Here is a 26,582-nt window from a genome sequence, read left to right on the forward strand (position 1 = left end):
AATGTGGACATGCTTCATATACAAAGGTCCAATGCACTAGAAAAACACACAATCCATATATATTAGCTTTCTGCTGACAGCAACTCAACAAATTACTCATTTACAAATTTTAATTGACAAGTTTCAAGTGGATATTTAGGAATAGATGTGTTGTCTTTCCATATGTGTCTAGTAGTACATCTGTTTAAATATGGGAACTAGGTTTTATGGAAACCTCTAAATCAGTGTTTCCCAAACTTTTCACAGTCCTGTACCCTTTCAGACATTTAACCTGAAGCCATGTACCCTTAAAAACATAATAATGTAATGTCATATACAATGTAGCTCTACAGTGAAATTTGTCCCTGAATGATACCTATCCTGTTTAAAAATAATATATAAATAAACAAGAAGACATAGTCATCAACATCCCCCGCCAAAAAAAACAAGGGTAATAACAATGGAAAAAATTAATGTGCGCTTCTCATTTTCAAACTCCATCAAGGTATTGATATCCTGAAGTCACACACTGAATTTGGTTATTTTATCTTAAACAGTTTCTCAGAAAAGCTGTCCCCTTTAACTCGAACGGACGGACGGACGAACGGAGCTCAAACCTATATCCCCCTTCCACACTTTGGCGAGGGATAAAAAATACCACAAATACAAAAAGTCAGCTAGCTTCATGCTAACGTCTATGGGAAAACCCATTAATATGCTCATGCTAACATTTACCTGCGATCTGCAGTGATTTATATAACACACCGTTTATGCTTAACTTTCACAAACAGGAGTGTTATCAGTTAATCAGTACACTTAAACATACTCACAAGCATATGATTTTTCAAGCCAAATATACAAGAATTTTGTCAGTAGAGACCAGTAGGCCACGGCCTTTCAAGATGGCGACTTCCGACTACTACGGCAACAGTGGTAGGTCAAAACACGCAAACTCACCCAGAGTAAAGAAAAACAGAACAAGGGCAATAACTCCGGAAAAAATAATTGAGCACTTCTCATTTTCAAACTCCATCAAGTATTGATACCCTGAAGCCACATACCAAATTTGGTTATCCTATCTTAAACGGATGGACGGACTCACGGACAGATGGAGCCCAAACCTACATCCCCTTCCACTTTGTGGCGGGGGATCATAATAATCTGTAAACACAAAAGAAAACATTCAGAAATATTACTTGTTCGCTTTATTTAATTAATTAGCTTACTGGCATTTTCAGTGAGAAAGTAATCTTTTTTATTTTGGAAAAAGAAACCTACCAAACATTTGTTGGTTGAACATATAGCAGTAATATAACATATTCATCAGCCTGAAATACAACTCACTCCAACTTTTAATAAGAAGGGTGATGCACATGACACGTCTCTGCAATGCTTGGCTGAATTTGAGAGAGTCTGAGTCTTAAAACATTCTCCACGTAAAGTCTTGTTCTGTATTTAGTTTTTATGTTTGTCAAAGCTGAAAATCCACTTTCACACAAGTACGTGGTGGCAAAGGGCATCAGTACATTTGGCTAGCGCGAAGCAATGTAGCTTACAGAGGCCAATGTGTAATTCCTGGCAATGCACAGAGGCTCCTGACCGCTGGTCTATTTATATTCTAGTTTTAAATGTTGTCATGCTATTTTGATTTTTTTTCACATACCCCAGATGACAATTTGCGTACCCCACTTTGGGTAACAAGGCTCTAAATCATAATAAGCGGTGATGTCTTTGGTTCTGTCTCTGCGTGTCTCTAGTCCTGAATCAATGACAAAATACTGACGGTCAGAATTGCAGGTGACAAAACCACTCAATATAAAAGTTGAGAAAATCCCAGTACAATTTTTTTTATTAAATGTATGTAGGGCTATACATTTTTTGTAAAAAAAAAAAAAAAAAAGTCATCATTTCACATTTATACATGAGACTCGTTTTTGTTCATTCTGGGATTTTGTCCAGTCACCCACAGCTTTCTAAGGGACTGGTGACCTGGTGTGCCCTGCCTTAGCTACTGCGTTAGCTTCTTGGCTCCCTGTTCAGGATGTATGGATGGATGGAAGGAGGATGAGAGTCATTTACACACCACACATTCACACATTTAGGAAACAAGTCGAGAAGGGCATTCAATCAGTTAGTCAGTGTTCACTCAGCAATCACAACGATATCGATATGAAATACTGGCGGAAGAATGAGCTGATGTCAAATTAGAACATCAAAAATCTTGAAGTGTAAACTCGCAGTCGCTGCCACTCGCACTCACGTATTTAATTGTGTGTTTGAAACTGAACTCGACTCCTTGGCTGGGGGGGCATTTTTCTGCTTACTGGTGTGGTGTGTGGGAGGGCAGCTGATCACTCTCTAGCTTTGAGGCAATGAGATCACTGAACCTGTCACCTTTCTTCTTTATCAAGCTTCTCTCTGTGTGTAATATCATATTGGGACCTTTAAGCATCTTAATGTTCGTAGCGTCACACATGCAACCTGTGACTAATTTGACATTCCTGAGCCATCAGTGATAGACATACAAAACCACCGTCCGCTCTGTCTCCTGTGCGTACTGTGAATAATAAAATTTTAAATCATTCATTTGTATTTAAGAATCTGTTCTTCCTTTGAATTGAAAATGCAATACTTAGAGTAAATATGTAATTGTGTAATTTAAAATCAAATGAAAGCATTACATTATTTTTCCAACAGCACTTTTTTTCCCTTTTTTTCTTCAACAGCTTCCTCAATAATATCAAGATCAATGACTTTGACATTAACCGTGAGGCAAATTTCTCACTGTTATTTTAATAGAAATGGGTGAATTCATCGTTACGAAACTTTTATATTTCTTAAAAATAACTGGCACAGACTTTCAAAGCTCACAAATATACACCTCTGTAGTTTTTGTGTATTCACAAGTCACTGTTTGAGCATTCACAGATGGCGGAGCTTCTTTTTGTTGCAATGGGGTCATTTTGTTGGAAAAAAAAAAACTATAAACAATTCTCCTGAGTCATGAGCAAAACTTTGCATGTGTGCAGCTATCAGGACAGGTTTTATTTATTTGAGGGTAGCATCATGTGCATGCCATCAGTGAAATAACGTCTTATATCAGACATTTTAGCCGGCTTAAATGTCAGTATTCAACACTCTGACTCCCGCCTCCATTGCATGTTTGTGGTAATGTTGAGGACACAGGAAGTGGCCTGTCAGTCTTGTGCAAACACAGCTCATCCAAAAAGTCCTGATATAAAGCACCTGGGTGCGGCTCCAGCTGTTTCTGCGTACTGCAGGATGAGAGGGTTTGTGAGTCTCAGTGAGTGGTAGATTGCCTCTTCACGCAGAGAGAGAAAAAAGGTGCCAGGGTGGCCGTTGAGGTGGGTTGGCTCGGGGCTGCCTGTTTTGCTGTCATGGTGGAGGGGAAGCTTGGGTCTCCATGCTGGAGTTGGTGTGCTAATTATTTTGGTGTGAGGGATTATATTGGGCTGCCTGGTGGAGTTGTTTTGATGATGGTAGAACGATTGATGGGTGTGTCCGGGTGCCTCTGGTTGGAGTTCACTGCTCTGCATTGGTGTTTATGTTGTTGGTATGTCTTCTCCTTGTAGGGGCTGCTATTGGTCACTTGCTCATTGGCATGTGGCATTTACCTGGCACCTGCGTGGATTTCAAGGCCCTGTGCCCTGACTTCTGGCTTTGCAGCCATCAGTGGGCAGATTGCCGCCAGGACTTTGGTATAGCTTACCTTGTGACATAACTTAGGGTGCATTCACACCGACGGATCCAAGAGCGGTTAAATCTCTCCAGGATTCTTTTTCTCAGATAGTCCGCCTCATTTGGGCAGTGTCAACAAACAGGTGAATTCTAGAGTGATTATTTCTGTCGTTCTTGAATCAATCATCAATCGAAGCCTAGACAGCGATTTGGAGCGCTGTGAACAAAACCACTCTCAGAGCGGATCAAACACAGGAAGCATCGGCAATGATGTAGAGCGCACGGCCTTGTGGGTGATCAGTAGAGCCGGCGATAAAGCAAAACAGGGCTTCATGAACACAAAAAGCAAGGCACCTTGTTGCTGCTCTATTATTTAATGTTGTGAAAGACCAAACGGAGGAGACAGAAGTTTCTGCACAACTCTTAAGTGCTCGCTTTGACCCATTGTTGAGAGACTCTTCTTCAGGTTTCAGTTTTTCTGCCTAGAGAAGTCTCCTCAAGCAGTAAACCCATGCAACTGCACCAGAGGCTGTTTGGAGCGGATCAGAAGTTTCCTTCTGAACGCAAACCGAGCCAAATCAAGGTGATTAAATTCTCAGCTGTCCTCCTCCCACTAGGACTGGGTCCGAGACTAAACCGGTGTAACACATTATACCAACAGCGCGCTCTTGTTTTTCTTTGTCTTGTCCTCCTTAATCCATTTACAGTCGTATTTCCCCCTTACTTAGCTGTAACACTGCCCTCTCTGTTTATGTCTTTTCTCCTAATAAAGTCTACCTTATACTTCCTTAGGGAGTGCTCGTGATGGTCATAATATCATAAATGTATTACCATATTTGTTGCCAGAATAAAACATGCATAGTTGTTGCAAACAGATTGCACCATATGTAGTGTTAAACCTGTGACAACTAATGCTAACATGGGGTGGGGGGCGGGGGGGGTAAGGTCCTCACCAAAAGGGTGAAGTCACCAGGTTGAAGTTTCAAAACCTTTCAGCGCTCTTACACTACTTCATCACCCAATGTTCTTATGCCAACTCTCTCTGCTAGAGGGGACCTTCTGAATTCTTAGAGGGTGACATGACCTGGATCTCTCCAGTGCACGATGGTGAATGAGGGAAAAGGAAATAATAAAGCACTGAGTTTCTTCACTTATTTAGCTTCCAGCCCTACCAGCATCACTTACTGTATAACAAGCTCTGACCCTAACCAAGTGAAATATTCAATGTCGACAAAAAGTTGAAACAATAACAGTTGGGTATATAATATGTGTCATGATTGCACTGTTCATCACATTGCTGAAAAAAAACTCTTTCAAAGTATTTTCTATCCAAAAAATCAAAAAGAAATTATTCAAAGACGCAAAGCATATATAATTAGGAAAGATAAGCACCGAATTACAGCCTACTGTAAAAAGTAAAAGTCAATGGGGCTCTTCCCACAGAAAACACGTCTGCAACCAACTTTTGGAACCTGACTTACCAACTGAGAAGGTCTGCATTAAAAATGCGTGTTTCAATGAGGACTTGATTAATGACACGTGCAGAAGAAATGCACAAGTAGGATTCTATTTAAGAGAAACACAAGTACATATCTTTCCAATTTAGAAGTTGAGTCCAAAAAGGAAACGTATTTGATCTTTTTCATATAGGAATGCATCCACATTCATGCAACAATGTGACACATGTGTACAAATCCCATGAAACAGCTCAGATCTCCACAAATAAACCAGTTTTAGCCAAGGGCAGGATATGGGCTTCAGGAGGGGGTACGCACCATTTCCTGCCCACCTCCGCACTCCTGCTGTCCCCTTCAATGGTATGTGTGTGTTATGTAGCTGGTGCTTTCTTCCTAAACACTGAACCTCTGTCCCAGAGGATCACAGGGTAGAGAATGAGCCGTAAAGAGACATGAGGGCAAACAAATGACACACTTTGTGTTCGACAGACGTCTTCAGCTTTGTGTCGTCCAGAGCCAGAGGTGCAAAGTAGCACAGGTTTATCCCTCTGCAATAGGGTTTCAGCTCAGCTTTACTTCAATATACACATTGCCTTTTTTCAAAAAGAACTATGTCAGGATTTACCTGTTATTTAGTCTCAAATATTGTGTTTTATTTTCGCACCAACAGATGGGCAAATTCATATTAACATTAACAAATTTCTAGTTACCTCCCCCAAGTAAGTAACATTTCCATCGGCGTTTATTTATTTGTTTGTTGGTCTGTTAGCAGGATTACGTTCCAACAGTAATTTTAAAAACCTTCGCTCATCATTGGCACAATTAAAAAAATCACATCTAGGTTTGTAATTAACCTATCTTAATGAAATTTGACTCAGTTGTGCGCGATTGGTTCCCCAACTATCCCACAGCGTTTCATCCAGATCGGATTCAGATTGTGTATTTTATCGCAATTTTTGAAAAACAAAAGGTGGTGCTGATACATTTGGACCAATACTGTATGGTTATTAATCAGGATAGAAGTTCCTTCTAAGCGATTAAAGTGTAAATGATCATCATGGTACCATGATCAGGATCATTGATCCAGATAGCTGCCAATATCTGGCAACAAAGAGATTTGACGCTTGGCGAAGGTGGTGCTCTCTGAACAATACAATTATCATAAAACAGGCCATATTTTATCATATGGAATGAGTAAAAGGCAGCATCTTTACAATAAAGTTACATTTGCAAACTTGCTACAGAGTCAAGAAAGTGAATATATTTCCGAGAAGCAAGAACTTTCCCATTATCATTCTCTTTTAGGTTCAATACATGAAAACAAAATGAAACAGAAATAAAGATGAAAGACAGATGGAATATAATTGAAACCTACATATCAAAGAGCAATACAGTCGTGGCCATAGGACCCCAGTGGGTGCAGAACTAGGAATAACTCATATTCATATTCGGCAGAGAAATGTGTGATTCTTTTGGAAGAAAGATGACAAAATCATTAAACATTGTGTTGTTAACCAAACACACAAAAATCCAATGGAAATTGACTCTGTGTCTATTATGTGTGTCCCAGCACAGGAATGAAAACATTGTTTATATTGTGAAATAGAGAATATTATTAATTTAAATATTGCCACACTGTATCTTATATTTTTAAATTTAATTGATGAAATTTGTGTCGTAAATATTAAATCGTAGATTATTAATATTATGTACATGTCATGTACATGCATGTGTATATACTGTAAGTACTGTATGGATGTATATGTGTGTACATATGTATATATGTTTGATGTGCTTGTATAAACAATATATATATATAAAGCTTTGTGTAGTATATATATTGAATGTGTATTGTCAAACTAGTTACATTAGTTTCCAAATTATAATTTTTTTTACCAATATTATCTAGAGAGCCTTGTTTTGTTTGTGTATCAGCTTTTGCTTCAACCTACACCATTTCGACTGATTGAATTTTGTTTGTTCTGTTTTTTTGGTTTTTTTCTGAAGACTTCCAAAATAAAATTCAAATTCAAATGTTTCAGTAGGAAGTCAATAATTCTGATGCTTTGACCAGTTTTTAAACAAACGTAGACTTTAAAAATGTTGTGAAATTTGTGTTAGGGAAACTTTCCAATGCACTCGTAGAGGACAAGTAAACAAAACGGGGAGGTTTTTCTTTGTGTTATACTGTATACTGGGGAGAAAAATCAATTGTTTTCCCTTCAGCGTTATTGTGATGGTGTCGTTTAACACAGTCAATTTCCATGATGTGATTACATTTAACCACAGGAAGAGGAAGGACTACAGCAGGGACACTTCAGCTGGGAAGCTCCCAGGACTGAATGTGGAGCAAGTGAAGGAATGAGGCTGGCATGTCATGATATGAGGGGAAAAGCACTTTGGTAAAAATCAACTCTAACTAAAATTGTAAAAATGAATGAGAAAACAATGCATTTTAGGATTTAAAAATAAAAATAAAAATAGGTGTGCTGTTGTGTTGAATGTAGCTGTCCAGGTGAACTGGTTTGCTTCTGTTTTGCCTCTTCTCCATCTTTTTCCTTTTTGCACCACAGGTATTCAGGTATTCAGCCCCAGGGTGCTGCTGGTTGTGCTGAGAGGTGCAAGGTGCACTTTTGTGTTCTTGTCAGGGCCTGTGCGGGCCTGGGGGGGCAGTCACGGGCCGAAAGACCAGGACAGTCCTTTTGTCCCATCACATTCCACTCAATGAAGGATATGATGGGGAGCGTGTGGAGACCAAGGACGGGTGGCAACCATGCACATTTTGACTGAGGAGCTCTAATTTGTGCTGCTGCACAGAGAGCCTCCTCCTCCTCCTCCTCCTCCTCCTCATCTTCCTCTCACCATCTTGTCCCGTCTTTTCCTGTCCCTTGAGAAGCCGCGGGACAAGCAAATGCACCTGCCTGAAATCCACACCCTGGGGCCAGACGCTTATCTCCCCACATCTCTACGGTTTTACAAGAACACTGCATGTGGCGCAAACTGGTGTCTACTTACAGCCTCCAACAGGGAACACCCAGGAACGTTAGATCAGGGTTATGATGTTGGATTTTTCAATTTAAACCAAACATTTCTAAAATATGCAGATCACAGAGGTGTAAAGAGTACTGATATATATACTACTCAAGTAGAAGTACTGCTACTTGATTGAAATTGTACTCAAGTATAAGTACAAGTAAGTCCTGCATAAAATACTCAAGTACAAGTAAAATGCAGCTTAATTAAATAATGCTCAAAGTCAAAGTTACCTCCAAGTTTATTTTTAATAATAAATCTTGCCACGGTTCCCTTACAGTAAACAACTCATGTACAAACTTAGGAAGGAATTACAAAATCTTGCACAATTGTAACTTTCATAAAAGCACTTGTATAAAATAAAAGGTTTGTCAAAATGTACAATTATTAAAAAAAAAAAAACAAGAACAAAAACACCAATGAATTAAATTCAAAATAATAAAATTATTTTAGTATAGCTACATATATGAACTCTAAAAGTGAGAAAATAACAAGCATTTAATGCTGTTTTGTCACGGTGCGATACGTTTGAGGTGATGCATTTGGTTGTTTTTTGTTGTTTCACAATCTCCGTTGATCATTTTAAAACAAAAAATAATAATTTACTCAGTAACAGTTGGGTGAAGAACTGTAACAAATTACTTCACTTCTTTTAAAAGGTAAACAAGTAAAATCACTGATTTAGAAATATAATTTTAAAAAAAGTACAATTACCTATAAAAGCAACTCAATTACAGTAATGTAAGTACTTAAATCCATCCATTTTCAAACCCACTTGCTCCTGTTTTACAGGGTCGCGGGGAGTAACGTAAAACAGGTCCCCAGGCACCGCAAAATGGCTGCCAACTGTTCCCCAGGGATGGTTAGTGAATTTCTCCATTGTGAGATAATAAAGTATATAAAATAAAAAATAAAATAAAATAATTAGATACATGTAATCTGTTAATTTCACCTCTGGCAAATTGCACACTAAACCATTATACAGTATAATCTATGATTAATACACAAATGTTTGAATAATTTTTATGCTGCTATTTTCTTGTTTCTGAAGTTTTTACAAAAGAAACAAAAGGTGCATTTGCAGCAAAAACCCACATTTCACCTTTGCAACAAAGACAGTTTTTAATTTATTTTGCATCTCTAATATAGAATAGATTTGTGACTATGAATTGAAATAATACATTTCAAGAGTCATTTATCAGTGGGTTAAGATAATAATTTATAATAAAGTGTCTTAAATCAATGTATGAATGACAATAAAAGGGACATGATTATTGTCATTATGAGAAATATTTAAAGAATATTCTAATAGGAAAAGGGCGAGGTTCTATGTCTTCTAGCTGATCCAAACTGAAACTTAGTAAGTAATGAAATACTGTATGTGGGTGTGGTTTAAAAGAATTGATATTGCTAGATTTCTAAATCCAATTTATTCTTTATGAGCTGCAAATGGCTTCAAGAACCTTTACTAGACTGGGACTGAGTTTGAGAAATGATGCTAAAACTTGCAAAAATGAATGAGAAGTGTTTTATATTAACAAATTCTGCACAGCAGTTCAGAAAAATATAAGTATATATAAATATAATATACTATTATTTTTTTTACTGATTGTTCCATAATTATTCAATAGGCACACTGTACATTTTAAGTTTGATCGAATGAATACTTTTTGAGATATGGCCAATTTAGTGAGGGGGGTTTGTGTCGATTTTCATACACCCTTATTTTTCTTCCATTTTCGGCTTCTAATATCTCAGGAACTACACCACATATGAAACTGAAATTTGGTAGAGTAATAAAACTTCACCTATTCTCTCACAATATACAAAAATATCTGCTATACATCCTATCAGGTGGACATGCTAGCCCCTAAAAATTGGTAAAACAGGGTTTCGGGCTCGAACATGTCTGGGCCTTCAGTAAACAACTTGGAATATGCCTCAGCTCCCTGTACTTTTATCAGTTTTGAGCTTTGTACATAGACTGTTCAAACCACTAATGATTAGACAGATACTGTATATGCATTGGTTCTCATATGACAATCTCTTGAAATCCAAAAAAATACTTTTTGATTTTTCATTGGCCCATAACCGCATGTGGGATGTAAGAAAAAACAACTGATCTTTGTTTTCATTCATAGTATAAATATGACTCTTTCTTTGGTTATAAAACTTTGGGGTTATTTTATCACTCACAACATGGAATGACCTTGCTGGCATTTATCAGGCCCAAAAAAAAAAAAAAAAAAGATTTTGAGCTCTTATTTTGAAGGTTGTTTCTAAATGATAACAATATAGTGATGGGCAATTTTGCCGCCAAAAAAAAAAGTAATGCACTTAAAAATGACTGCAGACATCAGACATATTGTCAGAAGTACAACTTCATTGCTTTGATTGTCAAGAGTTAAAATGCAATGAACAATCCCAAAATAAAAAGTAAATGAGGCTCTGTCATGTAACACTGTCAAGCTTTAACCAGGTTTAAGTGCAACAGCAACTTCACAGTAGCTTCAATTTTCTGAATAAGAAATCAGATAACTACATATTTTATAACATATAATATTACAATTAAATATTCTCTTAGCATCTCAGCATAGTGTGAATAAAAATTAAACATGTCTGTGGCACACATATAGCCTACTCAAAGAGGGGGCTGGCTCACATCGCGCTACGGTAAGCCACAAGGATGGAACGCAAAAAAGTCCGAAAAAACTGTGGTGGGAAAAAAAAATAAAAACATTTAAGAACTCGAATTTGCAAAAAAAAAAAAAATCGTTTTTATCTACAAATTCCATAAATTGATTAAATCAATCAATATAAAGCTAAGTTATTCAAACAACAATATTTCAAACTGTATATCCTGTTAATAATACATATAAGGAAAAACATTCTATCCTTTAATATAAAAAAAACAAAAACAAAAAAAACAAAAAAAAATTTCACTTATTTATCTTGAGGACAAAAGTGGTGGCCTGAATTGTTTTTCCAATGACTTTAATAACCTTCTTTCCTAATGTTGGAATTGAAACAGCTTCATCATCTCAACAGTTGTTTGGAGTTGAGGTTTGTTATCAAGGGTTAACAGTCGAGCCCTGAGTCAGACCGATGTTAACTGCTGACGTAGCTGTTCTGAAATCTCGTACTTTACTCTTTCATTTTCACCAACTGTTGATGTGAAACATCTGAATTCACCTGCTGGTTTAAGATTGCAGCTTTTTAAATGAGAGATGTCTTTTTAAACTTGATTTGAAGATCAGAGGTATCTGGTTAAGAACTGGTTTGGATATGAATCAACGGAATTAATGATTTGAACCATTAACAATCGATTCACTCAGGCAGGTTGGAGAAATTTGTGAATTGTTCAAAAAAACACCAGCACTTACTTGAGCTTTTAAACGCAAGTTGCGCATGCTAAAATAAACAGCAACTTTTTTTTTGTTCGCAACATTTAGCAACAAACCACATTTAAAAACCTATGTGATTTTTTCTATGTTACTTTTGACCAGATTTACAGCAATATACGTGACTTTTCTTGTAAAAAATATAATCTAAATGTTAAATCTAAACCTAAATGTTAAAAATTAAATCTAAATCTAAATGTTACATTTAAATATAAATGTTGAATCTAAATGCTAAATGTAAAGTTTTATTGTTAGATCTAACATTTAGCATTAGCATTCATATTTAAATGTGATATTTTGATTTAACATTTAGATTTAGATTTAACCTTTAGATTTCATATTCAACATAAAAATTTAGATTTAACCATTGACATTTTTACAAGAAAAAAACATCACACATTTCACAAATGTTACTGTAAATCTGGTCAAAAGTGACATAAGAAACTTCACGTTATTTAAACATGGTTTGTTGCTAAATGCTGCAAAACCTTGCTGTTTATTTTAGCAATGTGCAGCTTTACAATAGGCACCCCATATTTGACCTTTATCATAACAGCCTATTGAAATCTTTTTCTTTAAAAAGTAAGGTCTTTTTGCATGCACAGTATACCCACTTTGCCATTCTAGAAAGCAAAACACAAACTAAAGTGAACTTCCTCACTCAAAAACTTTCTAAAACTAGAAATCATCTAAGTTCAAGTTTTATTTGTGACTCTAAAGCAGCAAATGTAATTGTTGTCTGGTGTAGGAATGTTGATTGAATTAGCATTTTTCATTCAATAGAAGGATTTTCCTGTGAAGCAACCCGATCCATGGCATGCACGTGGTGTGCTCTCCAGCCGTCGTGCATGAAAACGAACCATTAATCACATCCAGAGACGTTTTTCTAATATCAGCCAGTTTGTCCCTGTCACGCCAGCTTTTGTCATAGAAACCTAATCTCTCCACAGAGCCTCGCGTTGCACGCTTGCCACTCAGCTCATGTGTCTCTCATCTTTAAAGTAATGACTGCATGTCTCTGTGACAGCATTTACCGTACTTGGCTGTGTTTTCTTTGGCCAAATGAGAATCAGCCTGGGATTTGTCGTGACGCCCAGATTTACATTGCATTACAGAAACATGTCCAGGTTGAGTAACAGGAGCCTCACTAGTGCAAGCAGGGACAGGTGTGTCACCACCTGACCACGCCCCCGGGCAGCATGGCACCTCCTGTCCACAACACCTGTCCCCTTCATCTGTGCACGTAACTGCACACCTTTCCACTTACTGTGTAGCGCGCACACACACACACACACACACACACACACACACACACACACACACACACACACACACACACACACACACACACACACACACACACACACGGGTAGGCTCTTTCTGAGGCAGGTTGCTGGGCTGTGACGGGTGGGGGGGGGGTTGGTTCTTCTTTGCTATTGAAGCAAGCTGTTCCTCTGTAACTAAAACTGCACCGATCGGTCCAGATCAACCTCTTTCTGGCCTCGTCCGGTGTCATCGCTGCGCACACAGTGACATTGTTGCAAGCTGTCGGAGGGATGCTCCAGACATTATTATCCATACAGCAACAGATGGTTATTTATCAAAACAAATGCACTGCTAGGATCCCCAAGACTTGCACACAGTTTTTAATGTTTCGAGCTGTGCCATCATTCAGATTTCTATGATATAGAATTTATGAAAGGTTATCCAGTTTAATTGGTGCAATATTTTGCTGTAAACTGAACCCTCCATCCATGACTTGTGTGTTTTGAGCAGAGGTGACAGTAATGGATTACAAGTACTCACGTTACTGTAATTGAGTTGCTTTTACGGGTACTTTTTTGAGTATATTTCTAAATCAGTCATTTTACTTGTACTTAGAGCTGATATCCGTAGTTTCTAAGAGGACGTCTCGATGTCCCGCCCTAAACAGCCTCACTTCCTCCCACTGCCTCTCCCAATCTACCAGAAGCCACGCCTCTACTTTTCCGCACGCGCATTGCGGAACATAACAAGGTTGCATCGGGTCACATTAATATAGGTCTATTGGTCAGGTAAGAGCCAAAATCATATTTACCTGTTTGCTGTTGTGACGCACAACCTTGTTTCCGTGTACAGTTCCGCATTCACTTTGATTGACAGTCTCAAAAAGAGGAAGTTGAAGCCTATTGGCTGAGCGCACTCGGTAATCGTTTCCATTTGTATAGGGGTCTATAGGATGAAGGAGGGACTTATAAACATTGATGTATAGTGAATGACCACCGGCAGTAGACCATAGTAAATTACTAGTTAGGTATTTTTTCGCATTTCAAAAGAATCATACATAAGAAGTTAATAGTCAATAATGTAAATATCCTAAATACTTATAAAGGTCAAAGCCAAAATCAAAACACATGTACCTTTTTATAGCCTTAAAGGGCACCTGTAGTGAAAATATATACAGTATAAGTGTTTAATGTATTACCAATAAACAAATTATGTGCACCTTTTTATATATATATATATATATAAAAACACAGTAAAAGGACTTTTATACCATTGGGCATTAAACTATGGGGAGTCGCACATTTGGACAGGATATGACGCACTTGCGTTCATCAGTCTGGCCTGTCGCTTTAAATAACTGACTCATTGTGGGAGGTAGAGGCGAAACAGGTCTGTTTACATCGTGGGAAATGTAGTTTTTCTGTTAGCTCTTGGTGCTAAGCAGAGTTATTGCTGTGAGTTAATATTTCAACTCAATAAGTTGTTAAATATATGATATGTATATATGTATATACACAGTATAAACACTGCACTCTGATGAATGAGGAAATGAGCAAGCGCTCCTCTCCAGGATGTATTCCCACCTCTCCAATACAAAATGCAGACCTGCATGATGCTCGTCATATTTAACAAACAACACAAAAACAATGAAAACGTGTGGTTTGGATGAATAAAAACAAGACATCAACTCATTCTGAGGTGAAAATCATCGTCCTCTGATTGCAAAAAAAGAAGGAGAAAAAGAGAAACAAGTGTTATCAGCAGTGATGAGGATGTATGAGGTAACAGGACCCATTAAGAAATGTGTGTACGTGTGTGTGCGCGCATGTGTGTGAGCGAGAGAGGAAGAGTCGCAGCAAGAGAAAGGGAGGGAGAGGTCAAAGTAGCCTGAAGGCCATTGTAAATTCCTCGCTGGCTCAGCTAAAGACATTCTTCTCTGCTGTTTTTCTTTCTAATCTCTATGCTCAGATTACCAGCTAGAGGGTCTGAGAGCAGATGAGAGGGGAACAGGGTGGCATACACACACACACACACACACACATGCACCCAACATGCAACAGTGCACACACACACACACCTCTCTCCACCTAAAGCTACTGGATGCAACGGGACATTTACTGAAAAGTATGATAACCACATGGTGCCGTTTGCAGATTCAACAAAAGCTCACTGACAGACTGAAATCATCACCTGAGAGCTGGCTTTTTCTAACCCAGAGAAAACAACACCCCTGTGGAGACTGTTGAGAGGATTCCCTCACGACTGCTCACCCGAGAGCCACACAAACACTCAGCAAATGCAAAAGTCCATCCAGATGTTCCCCATTTAGTTCATCTCATGACTTAACAAAAGCAACCAAACTGGACCAAAATGCATCTTTTTCTTAATGCCAAATTAGGTTTAAGAATGAAGATGAAGCTACAATAATGTAAATGTTGACCAAAGGTGATGCTTTTAGTGTGTTCACTTTCAGTTGACCATCAGTTGGTAATTGAGTCTAACACATTATTATGTTATTACTGACAATAACAGCAACATGGGAGTAGAGGAATTTCAAAGATTGCAACACCATTTCAGCAGCACCAGTCACAGCAGTTACATGAAAGGGAGTAACGCAACGCATTCATCCTCAGATAAGACACTTAAGAAAATGTAAAACTTAGTGAGTTTTCAATCATCTCACTCTGAGGGGGCTGAAAACAAACGGAATTCCTCCAACTATACAAGCAAGTGTTGCGACTCAAAAACGGGGAGATTTGTAGAATACAGAAAACACACAATTATGACTGAGTAAAACAAATATTGTAATTGTTTCAGCTTTTATAAAAGTTAAAAAAAAAAAAGCCATGTTTACAACAAGAACAGGTAACCATGAGAGATTCACACATTCATCCCATTTTACTGAAGTTTCTTCATTAACAAAGTAGAGCAGTGATGGGATTTTGGGATGTTTCCATGGAGACAAACCGAAATATTTTACTGATCATCAATTGGCAACAATGGATGCACTTAGTATAATCTAATGATGTAGTAAACTATTCAATACTTTTAAAGGCTTCAACATTTCAAATAGATAGTTTTTGTAGCTGAATTAAATATTTTTACTCCACTTTTTACTATTTCTTGAAATGTTTTTAGCTGGGCTCCTGTGTTTTCTCACAACAAAGGTGTTTCATTACCAAATATCTCATATAAAGTCTTTATTATAAGGATATGTGTATAACGTTGCTCGTCATAGCTCTCTGTTCCTTGCGTGTTTGTGCTCATTCCTAATTGGGAACTTATTGTGAAGTTTGCAATGAAATATCTAGCATGATAAGTGCTGATGTATTGATGAAATGTGATACAAAATGAAACCCCTAAAAATCTTGACAAGTGAAATAACTAAAAACCAATTTACAAAATGAATAAAGACAAAACTTTGGCATAATGATATAGAATATTTATAAGTCTGTCAGCTCAGCACTTTGTGAGGTAATAAAGTAAAGAAAACACTGTCTGGTTCCAACTACAATAGTAACATGATTTGTGCTGTTAAAAAAAAGTAAAAATGAATAAAGGAGTACAACAGACCAAGTAAAAAATCAATAAAAAAAAACTAAAGGAAATCAGAAACTTCCCCATAAGGGAAAACTCATTTTTATCCAGTAAACAAATAAATAAGAAAGTGTCTATTTGTACGGTTGCCATACAGACAACCCCCGGTGCTATTGGTACGTATACCAAAGTACACATATGTAGCGTCTTAGGGTTAGGGTTAGGTTATAACCCTATATCGCAACAATTTTTAGGGTTAGGTTTACGGTTATGTTTCATCTTAGTCACGTGACCTAAACTGGCCAATGACTGACCTTATCACTGACCTTTTCCTTGCCGCCATGATGAATTCATGTTGGGTGTGGGATACATATGTATGTGTATATACGTATATATGCATATGTGTGTATCCATAAAATGAAGAGTCCGTCCTTAAGACTGCTCTACTGTAAAGTGCCTTGAGATACCATTGGTTATGATTTGGCGCTATACAAATAAAGATTGATTGATTGATTGATTGATCACGTGACCTAAACTGGCCAATGAGGGGTGTTGCGTACAGATAGAATGTTGTTATATTGATACGGCAACCGTAGGGATAGCCACTGCCAAGAAATAACCAGCAATAATGAATAATTTAATTGACGAAAACTGAACAAAGGCTGTAGTTATATTTTAAAGAAACATGACAAACATTGCAGGTGGCACGAGTGATTGTTATTGATTTGAAAAAAGTTGTCGCAAGATTGTGCGTCCGTTAGTTCTTAACATTGATTCTGAGTTAGTGTTGTTTAACACCTTAATATTTCTTTCTTCAAATTTGTTTATTGAAACACAAAATCTTGTTTTTTTGTATAAACATACATACAAAACATAATACCATTATATTTCTAAACAGGCTTCACATGAGTTTGAATGAGTACTCTGGTGAATACATGAAACCCTAAATATACTGAACAGATACTCGGTGTTCACTTGCTGCTGGTGCTCATTTGTCAGCTAGCCAAGAACGCGGTGTGAACTTTCCCTATCCACACACTCCCTTCTGATCCCGAACAGCTGGGTAAATCTGCTGTCTCATTTGTGGGGATGGTCGATAGAGGGGCGAGGGTTTACTGTGGTCCCAGTAAGGTGCTCAACTGGTGGGGGGGGGCAAACCCCACCATTCCTCCACCCCGGAGCCACCACTGAATCACAGGAGGTCTCTGTTGCCACTTTGGTTTCTATTGTAAAGCTTACAGCAGATGGCACAGGTGTAATGTAACAGGTTGGGATTCATTTAGTTTTGTGTCCATCTGTAAAGTTAGAGTTGAAATACTTGCCCCGCCCCTACTAGTCTAACCTGGACAGAAGCAGACAAGCAACCACCCAGAAGTAACCCCTGATATAAAAGTAGAGGAGCGTGGAGGGGGTAAAAGCTGATGAAACATACTTGTTAAGTAATTACCCACACTTCAATCTGAGACCCCCGCTGATGTGGCAAAGCTCAGGCCCTGGGATGAACCAGCATGAGTCCTCACACTTCAACAGGTGTGTGGGGAATGAGAGTAAATGATGAAAAGAAAGGAGGGAAAAAAACAGAATCCGAGCACCTGTTTTGGCCTTTCTGCGGCGGGTCAGGGCTTGCTCTGCCCCACCCTAAACAACACATTCATGTCTCAGTGCCTGCTCAGCTATGTGAAGTACTGCTGGGGTCAATTTTCAACCGGTCGAGAAAGAAGCAGCAATGGGAAAAAAGCCATCATGGACCTGTCATTATGCTCAGTAGTTAGAGATATTTAAGGCAGCCAATTGTTTACAACTTTCAGTCGTTTGCAGAGAACACACACAGACACCTTCAAGGGTGTGTTTTTCTAGCTCTACACTACTCTGCTGAATGGGGCAGACCTGAACAGGCCCGATAGTGGCGGATATTAGAAATCATCACTAAACCTACAGCTGTTGGCACATCAACATTCTTCAACATCAGCAAACCAACTGACGAAATGTTGCTTTTAATTTATTGTATTTAAAACCATCGTGTTCATAATTGCACATCTCTAGTTTTCTAAAACTTAATCCATCCATCAATCCATCTATTTTCTGACCCACTTGCAGGGGTCTGCTGTTGCCTATCTTCAGCTCTCACTGGGCATTAGGTGGGGGTACGCTTTGGACAGAGCGCCAGTCCATTGCAGGGCAACACATACACACGCAGACAACCACTCCCACTCTCATTCAATCCTACTTGCAATTTAGAGACTCCAATCAACCTAACAGTCATGTTTTTGGACTGTGGGACGAAGCCCGAGTACCTTTAGAAAACCCACACAAGCACAGGAAGAACATGCAAACTCCACACAGAAAGGACCCAAGAGCCCACCCCAGGGCTTGAACCCAGGACCTTCTTGCTGTGTGGCAGACGTGCTAACCAGTACACCAATAATGAAAACTGCATGAGAAAACAACAAAGTTGGCCACGAATCTTTGGCAAAAACAAATATACCAAGTAAAGGGGTGTTTAAAGCACACGTGGAGAGAATCTCTCTTTTTTTTGTCGCTGCAAAAATGAAAGAGAAAATCTATTTTTTCATCAATTTATCATCTACTCTTTGGGTTTCATAAATCCATACGTCCACATGAGGAAGTCAATAACGCAGTACCTCTTCCAAGCCTGCACATGATGCTGTGACAAAGTTTGCAAGTTCAACAAGAAGACCAATGGGAATCCTTTGTGGGGATTGGTGAGAAACCTTTCACTTTTTCACTTCATGTTATGTTTGATCTACCATATGCTTGAACCAAAAATACCTAGAATTCTGCACAGTTTTTGGCAGGTTTTTGGGGAAACACGTTTTTTTGTTTGCATAGCAATGGTGATTATAAAGCATGGAAATGCTACGATGCCCATTGCTCTCTCGAATTCACCTGCCTGATCCACTCTAGACTTCATTTGCGTCTCCTCGTCATCCAAAACGAGGCGGACTATCCAGGCAAACAAATCCTAGGGCCTTTTAACTGCTCTAGGATTCTTGGGTGTTAATGTACCCTAACTTGTTGAAAATGCATTCCTTTGGATATCGGTGAGAGACGTTTGTTGCCTATAGATAATTTAATACCAAAAAAGAAGAAATAAATCCAAAGGAGTGCTTACTTGTGATAGGTGTGGTTTAGAATACATGATTAAAGGTGTTGGTTTAACCACTGCAAAGTTCCTTTGACACTTTCTTCTGCACCTAAACATCACCTGGTCTTCCAATCCACTCCCAGTAGAGAACAACAGGGATAGTCCTTCCACCTCCAATCTACCAGCACACACCATAACAGAATGCCTTCAGAGCTCAGCGAGGCTCATTAACCTCCTGGTGGTGGTGGCGGGGGGGTATGGGGGGTTGGAGGCATCAAAGTGGCAGGATCACTGCAGACTCACCCAGCAATCCTACCATGGGGGTCTGGAGCCGCTGCGTCTCACCCCCTAATGAGAGGCCATGACACGCACACATCCACACACAGTTTGACCCCAACAGGACCAGCTGGAAAAGAGAGTCTGACATGCCTGGCCTGCCTCCCAATCCCTCCGCCTCCGCTGCTCATCTCCCAAACTCCACACATTCCTGCCACAGTGTTGCAAGCTGCCCTCGTGTCTCACCTCTCTCATGCAACGTAATCTAGCAGGGGAACCTGCAAAAGATCTACTGAACATCTTCATTGTCAGGAACAAAAAAAAATCACATAAGTAATGGTTTTTCATCTTCAAATTCTTGTTCACTCCCTTCTCTAAACTAGTGGTGCTCAATTTTTTTTTTCAGAATCCAAGTACCACCTTTGTCCGACTACAACATTTTGCATAGAAAACTATTTAAAAACCACTCTACAGCATAATGATGGAATGACTGAGTGATGACACATTTTAAAGATTCTCATTTTGTAAATAAGTGGAAAGAAACAGTGTTTAGTGCAGTGGTTCCCAACTTTTTTTGGCTGGTGAAGAATTTCTGGCGACCCCAGAGACATTTCTATTCTAGAATTTGTTTGTTGTTTTTTTCACTGCATTTTAGTTGAACTAGATTTATATTTCACAATGTGAAAGTATAGAAATACAGTTTAAGATTGTATGTTGTTTTAAATAAAAAAAAAAAAACAAACAAAAAAAAAAGGATAATAATTAAGAAAAAGTCTGTTTTAATTTTTCAGAATTTTCAGGCAACCCCACGTGGGGTCCCGACCCCAAGTTTGAAAAACACCAATTTAGTGGCTTCTGAATAGATTTATTTATATAGTTTTTCATCTCTCTTCTGATGTGGGACCAAGACTGACCTATGTTCTAATCAAGATAATTTCTATCATCATTTCATGTGTTTTTTTGTGTAATTTTGTGTTTTTAGTGTAATTTTGTAGTTGTTTGTCTGTTCCTTTTATTATTCAGTATATTTTTCTCTTATTATGTGTGTTTTTGGTATTATTTAAATTATCCTATCTCAGTGTGTGTATTTGGTGTCCTTTGGTTGTTTTTTTTTATAACATTTTGTATGTTTCTCTGTTATTTTGTTGTGATCTTGTGTGTTTTTCCCTCATTTAGTATTCCACGTTTATCACAAAACCCGGTGTCAGACAAGTGACGCAATAAAATACGCGTGTGCGCTCCGGCCACTGCCTCCGACTGTATTAAGCAGCAGGCCGTCCGTTAAAGAACCGGGGTTTTGTAAATAACCTAAAGTTTTTTGGTGTTGTTTCTTATGTTGTTTTGTATGTTTTTCTGTTTTTTTGTGTGTATTTTGTTGTGATCTTGTGTATTTTTCTGTCATTTAGTGTGTCTTTGTTGTCATTTTGTGTGTTGCTGGTAATAGTAAGTATTTTTCTCCCTTCGCGTGTGTGTTTTTGGTTTCCTTTTTGTTGTTGTTTGTTCTTTTTATTAGTCAGTATATTTCCTCTTACTTTGTGTGTTTTTGCTTTTTTTGTGAGTTGCTGGTAATATTTAGTATCATTATCATTTTTAACTAAAAATAAACATTACAGAACCCCATTTTTTTTTTTTTAGTGCTTTAATTCGTTAATTTCCCCCCTGTAATGCTATTGTGTACCCCTAGGGGTAGATGTACCCCCACTTGAGAAACACTGTTGCAGCTGAATGTTGACACGAAGAGCAAAAACAAGTAATTCATTTCCAAAATGATCAACAAATATAGTAGTAGCCTAATGCAATCATTATTTGCTACGTTTACATTAATGAGTCACATTCCCTTTTCCAATCAAGTTAAAGTTAGAAGCATTAATGCAACTCTATTTAAGCTTTCGGCTGCACGCTTTAGCATTTACAAATTCCAAACCCCACAACTCCAGTGACTGAAAGTCAATCTATTTCAGTTTACTTTGGAGGTCTGCGTCACTGATGATAACCAAACAAAAACACAGCAATTTATCAATCAGCACAACTGATCGCAATCCACTCAGAGGCAAGAAGTGGGAGGAGGATGTGCGTCAGAGGGGAGGAGAAAAGGCGGGTTTTCTATCAGAGAGGCAAGTGCACCAGCAGCACAGGAGGAGGAGGAGGAGGAGGAGAGGGGGTATTTGAGGGGGGGACGGGGGTCAAGGGAAGAGGCACCTTGCAACAGCTGGTCTCAATTATCCACGCAAGGCACTGCTGAGTGTACAGCAGCATGTGCAAGACTGTGTGTCTGTGCAGGGTTGAGTCTGTGCAGGGGGGGGGGGACTGAGACCGCTGGCGCCAGTAGGGGTGCAACAGGTCAGGGAGGATGAAGATTATAAAAATACTAGCAGGCAGTTGGCCTTGGTCCTGCCAGTGCACTGTGTGTGTGTGTGTGTGTGTGGTGGATAGTCCTGGTCTGCCTGTGCAGTAGGCTGTGTATGTGTGTGCCCACTGTGCCCAAACATACATGAGTTAGTTAAAACTTATAGGGAATAGTTTCTAGGATTACTCACCACATCCTACAAAGTCATAGGCTGTGTTGGAAACGGCGTACTAACGTACTACTCATATTTAGTGTGACAGAAAAATGAGTATGTAGTGTAGTGTGTTCACATTAGATAGTATGAAAAGATTTGAGTACGCAATAAATACCCAGATGTATACTATATCGGGACATGTATGCACGGTGGGCACACTAGTCATACTCAACCACCCCATGATGAATTGCAAGCGGAACATAAAATTGTCAGCTTCAAGCTCCAAATCAAACATCCCCTTTTCAAAACAAAAGCATCTCTTGTTGTCTTCTATTCTTTTTATTTTTTATTTTATTAACACTTTTGTAAATAGGGCTCTTGTTTTGAAGTTATCCGGAAGTGTTGTCAATAGCACAACGGTAGGTCTCCAAAAATCTTTGAAATGTCACAATGAAATGCGTTTCCGCAAGTTTTATGGATCAAATTACCACATGTTGATATTGTACTTGCTCACTTTTTTGCCTAAAATCCTATCAGAACTACAGAGATATTAAGCCTCAGTGTGCTTCTGGTTTTTGTCATTATAGGTTCGAAATGCATCTTGGGAAAGTATACTTCAGTGGGAACGGTCATCATCGGTCGTCATCATCGTATATAGTGTAGTACGGAGTGTGCCATTTTAAACACAGCCATAGACTTTCTTAAATGTCAGGGTATACACCATTAAATCTAGCAAATAAAAAATGTTGGGAGAAACTTTGTGTTCCCAGATAAAAAAGTTAAGGCAACATGATTGCAGAACTAATGTGTCCAAAAGGTGTTTCACAAAAGTGTCGGACCACCTGATTTATCTAAGGCAGTGTTTAGGTGTGTCTGTGTGTGAGAGAACTTGATGCAGATGTCTTTTATTCAAATACAAGTGGCCAGAGCATTAATAAAGTAATTGCTTATTTAAAGAGTAACATTCTCAACTACCTGGTTTTCTCGCCAACATCGGAAGACCTTAAATCTTATAAAAGTTTGGAGGCCTATAACCAGATGGTGTGTGGATGGGTGAGGCCATGAGGGAGATGCAGTATCAAGTCATCAATGACAGATGTGTTGTGAAGGCCAAAGTAATGCAATAACAGTAAAAGGTCAGACCTTTTACCTGGAATACAACGAGAAACACAGCACGTTTTAGCTCTACATTTTAAGAACTGTGTTGCTACTATAGCAGGCTATTAAATGTTATTATATTAAGTCAATAATGCCACATGCAGTAGCTTGATATGAATGATATTGTCATCATCACACTAGAAAATTAGTTAAGAGCAGCTGCTATCAGATTTTTGCCTCGTAGGTCCTGGTTTAGCTTTGCTAACCACAGGAGCTTCCTTTCCTCTGATAATGTTTGACATCATTCTCCCTGATTTGTTATAACTTTTGTCAGTCTATAAAACTCCAAATGTTTTTCACGGTCTGATCGATTGGTACAGCAATAATTCACCATTTCCTCTCAAAATTCGAGATTTGCTTGCGTGTACGCGGCTTGTTTACCTGCTGCATATCACCAATTAGCAACTTCTGGATTGATGACGCGCCGTGAAAACCCTCTAGGCTATAAAATCTCAAAAGAACAATCTCTGCTATGCTAAATAGCTACACAATGCACCTCTCTATTCAAAATTCTCTCAATCTAACCTACTCACCACGAATTAGAGTTGACAGGTGCTAGTTTTTATAGGAGGGGCAGGGCTAAGAGTGACGTGAGCAGCCACCAAAACGTCACAAACCACCATTTGCAGCCAATAGCAAAAATTTTTTTATCATAAATGCTTCAACTCAGAGAGCAGCCACTTACATTTTTACAACAAAATATGCCAAATTGAAATACTTTGATGAAAATATCAAGAGTTGGACAAGAATCAATCAGCTTCATAACCAAATACATTTGTTTTCCACAGGAAAAAGCGGTTTGGGGTTTAGTTGCCCTTTAGGTGCAAAGAAGTTTAGATTTTTATTAACCAGGAAGGTTAACGGAGTCCTTCATTTGTTGAAAAATTAAAAACGTTGTAATACTGCAGATTTCTTAATTGAGTGTGTTAGCTTAAACAACTCAAGCCACCAAGTTTAACTTCTGGCCTTTCACACTAAAAAGCTTTAAAAAGCCTAGATACTTGTAATAAACACTGCCTATTAAGTTATAAAATTGAAAACGTACCTACATCTTGGTTCAGTTTACTACTAACATATCCACAGCATCTCCTTGTTCAGTTTAACTTTACATGTAACGTGTGTATGGCGCCCTCTGGTGGTAAATAAGTCAGATCACTACAGGAATTTAGCAAGAAATAGTTTATTTAGACTTTTTGGTAACAATTCTCTGACATTCCTCTTCAGAAAAACGTTTTGTTGTTGTTGAGCGTTTTAATGAGAGTACAGAGAAAGGAGAAAAATACTGAAATGAACGACAAGGTACAAAATATAATCGAGCTGAACCATTCCCCATATTAACAAATAAAATGGCCAAGCACAGCACACTAAACTTAAAAAAAAACATGCACCGAAACCCAAAAATAAATACATGCAAACTTAAGAAAAATCTTGCTTCAACTGTGACATGAGAATGTATGAAGCACCTTGCAGCTCATTTTGCATTTCTTTAAAAAGTCAGATTGCACCATTATGAAAATAACCTGTAGATGCATTAAGAATGCTTTATGAAAGTTAAACGCACATTAGAAATGTTACAGGCCTCAATATTAGAATGTAATGGATTTATTTGACTAAAAACACATGAGTCTGACTTTGAATGGAGTAATTTCCATTGAAGGGCTAAAACGGAATTAAAATGGATAAACAAAAAGAAAAAACACTGCAACAAAGCTGGGAGCAATTTCAAGTAAAAAAACCAAAACTTATAGATACATTACTGAATTCCACGATCAGAAACCATCTACCGTGCTCAATCGCATGTTCTCCTTGTAGAAAAATACATTCAGTATCATAAAATAGTGTCCTCTATTGTGCTGCCAAATGACATTTTATTTCCCTTTCTGTTTTTTAATCAAAAAGCTTAATTTTAGCCTTTTTTGGCCCGTTTTTACAAACACCGTTTGCCATAGTGGTGGCGCTCTCTCCCTCGTCATCGTAGTAGTTGTTGGACCAGCTGGCCTTTAGAGGAGTCAGCTCAGGTGCTATTATGTCTCCGTCCTGCGTGAGAACAAAAACAAATGCTGTGTTGTGGAGTCGAGCCGTGCAAAGGTCACAAAGCAAAAGCAAACACATCATACGAGCTCGTGACAAAAAGCTGCAGTAGCTGAAAGCTGAGCGGTCCTCTCTGAGTCCCACACCTTCTTTAACCAAATCACAGGCTGAGAATGATGAATGCAATGGATACAGCATTGGCCTGGAGCAGGGTTGGGGTTAATTACAGTTTTCAAGTACAATCACAGTACTTTGACCAGCATTTTTTTTTTTTTTACCAGTGACAAATCATTATCTTCCCCTTGAAAGTCAATTACAATTATGTCCTCAAGTCTTAAAGTTCCATTCCAATTAATCACAATTATTGAGCCTTTCATAAAAAAAGCCCATAAAACGCAATTGTCCTTTTGTGTTAGCATCTCTTATGATAGCAGGTGAGTTTTGACCCCTGTCTTAAATCAGCTGTAAAATACACTAAAAATATTATCTGTCATCCAATTTGTTTTTCATCTCTTTGTTTCCTGGTTAGGCTTCCTAATCAATAAAAATATTGGTATTAATATTTTTGGTGTGGACGTGAGAGCCTTTTTTCTGTCAGTATACTCCAATATTTATATATATATATTTTTTTTTTTTAAATGGTAAAATGATCCTCAAGAGAACTACATTGCACTCTCACCTTAAAACAGTAGACCGTTCCCCACCCCTTCCATTTTCCTACCCTGACTCCCTCTTCCCTGTTCCTTTCCCCCCTCACCTAGGTGTAACACTGCCCTCTCTTTTTATATTCTCCCTTTAATAAAGTTTTTCTTACCCTTCCTTAGGGAAGGGCTGGTGATGGTCACAATTATGCAATAAAATAAATAAATAAATGTATTTAAGTGAAATAACAAAACATGCATTGCTGTCATAAAAAGATTGCACTACATGTAGTGTTGGCTTTCGACAGCATGTGCAGACAAGGTCAACAAAAATAAGAAGAACGAACTAAAATGTAAACATATTTTACCAATTGTTAACTACGTAAGCCTGTGTGTAAGCCATAGAACTATAACATGGTTCCTCAGTTTTGTGTTTAAATTGTAAGTGGCAGTTTTTATAGAGATTTAATACCAATTACAAGTCCATCCATTTTCTG

The 26,582-nt window shown here is 38.2% G+C and overlaps 2 protein-coding genes across 8 annotated transcripts in view; both read right to left on the reverse strand.

Moving 5' to 3' along the window:
* The window catches only part of LOC114467603 (DNA topoisomerase 1), a 703,770-nt gene that overhangs the window by 110,363 nt on the left and 566,825 nt on the right, over nucleotides 1-26,582 (reverse strand). The window lies entirely within an intron of this gene.
* LOC114467610 (deoxynucleoside triphosphate triphosphohydrolase SAMHD1-like) overlaps nucleotides 24,734-26,582 on the reverse strand; it is an 87,280-nt gene continuing 85,431 nt past the window's right edge. For all 7 annotated transcript variants that reach the window (XM_028454044.1, XM_028454042.1, XM_028454043.1 and 4 more), the window contains one exon: nucleotides 24,734-25,450. In XM_028454044.1, the coding sequence (XP_028309845.1) occupies nucleotides 25,301-25,450 (150 nt within the window). In that variant the 3' untranslated portion in view covers nucleotides 24,734-25,300. The remainder of the gene's footprint in view (nucleotides 25,451-26,582) is intronic.

Source organism: Gouania willdenowi, chromosome 7 (genome assembly GCF_900634775.1).
Source record: "Gouania willdenowi chromosome 7, fGouWil2.1, whole genome shotgun sequence".
Classification (NCBI taxonomy): domain Eukaryota; kingdom Metazoa; phylum Chordata; class Actinopteri; order Blenniiformes; family Gobiesocidae; genus Gouania; species Gouania willdenowi.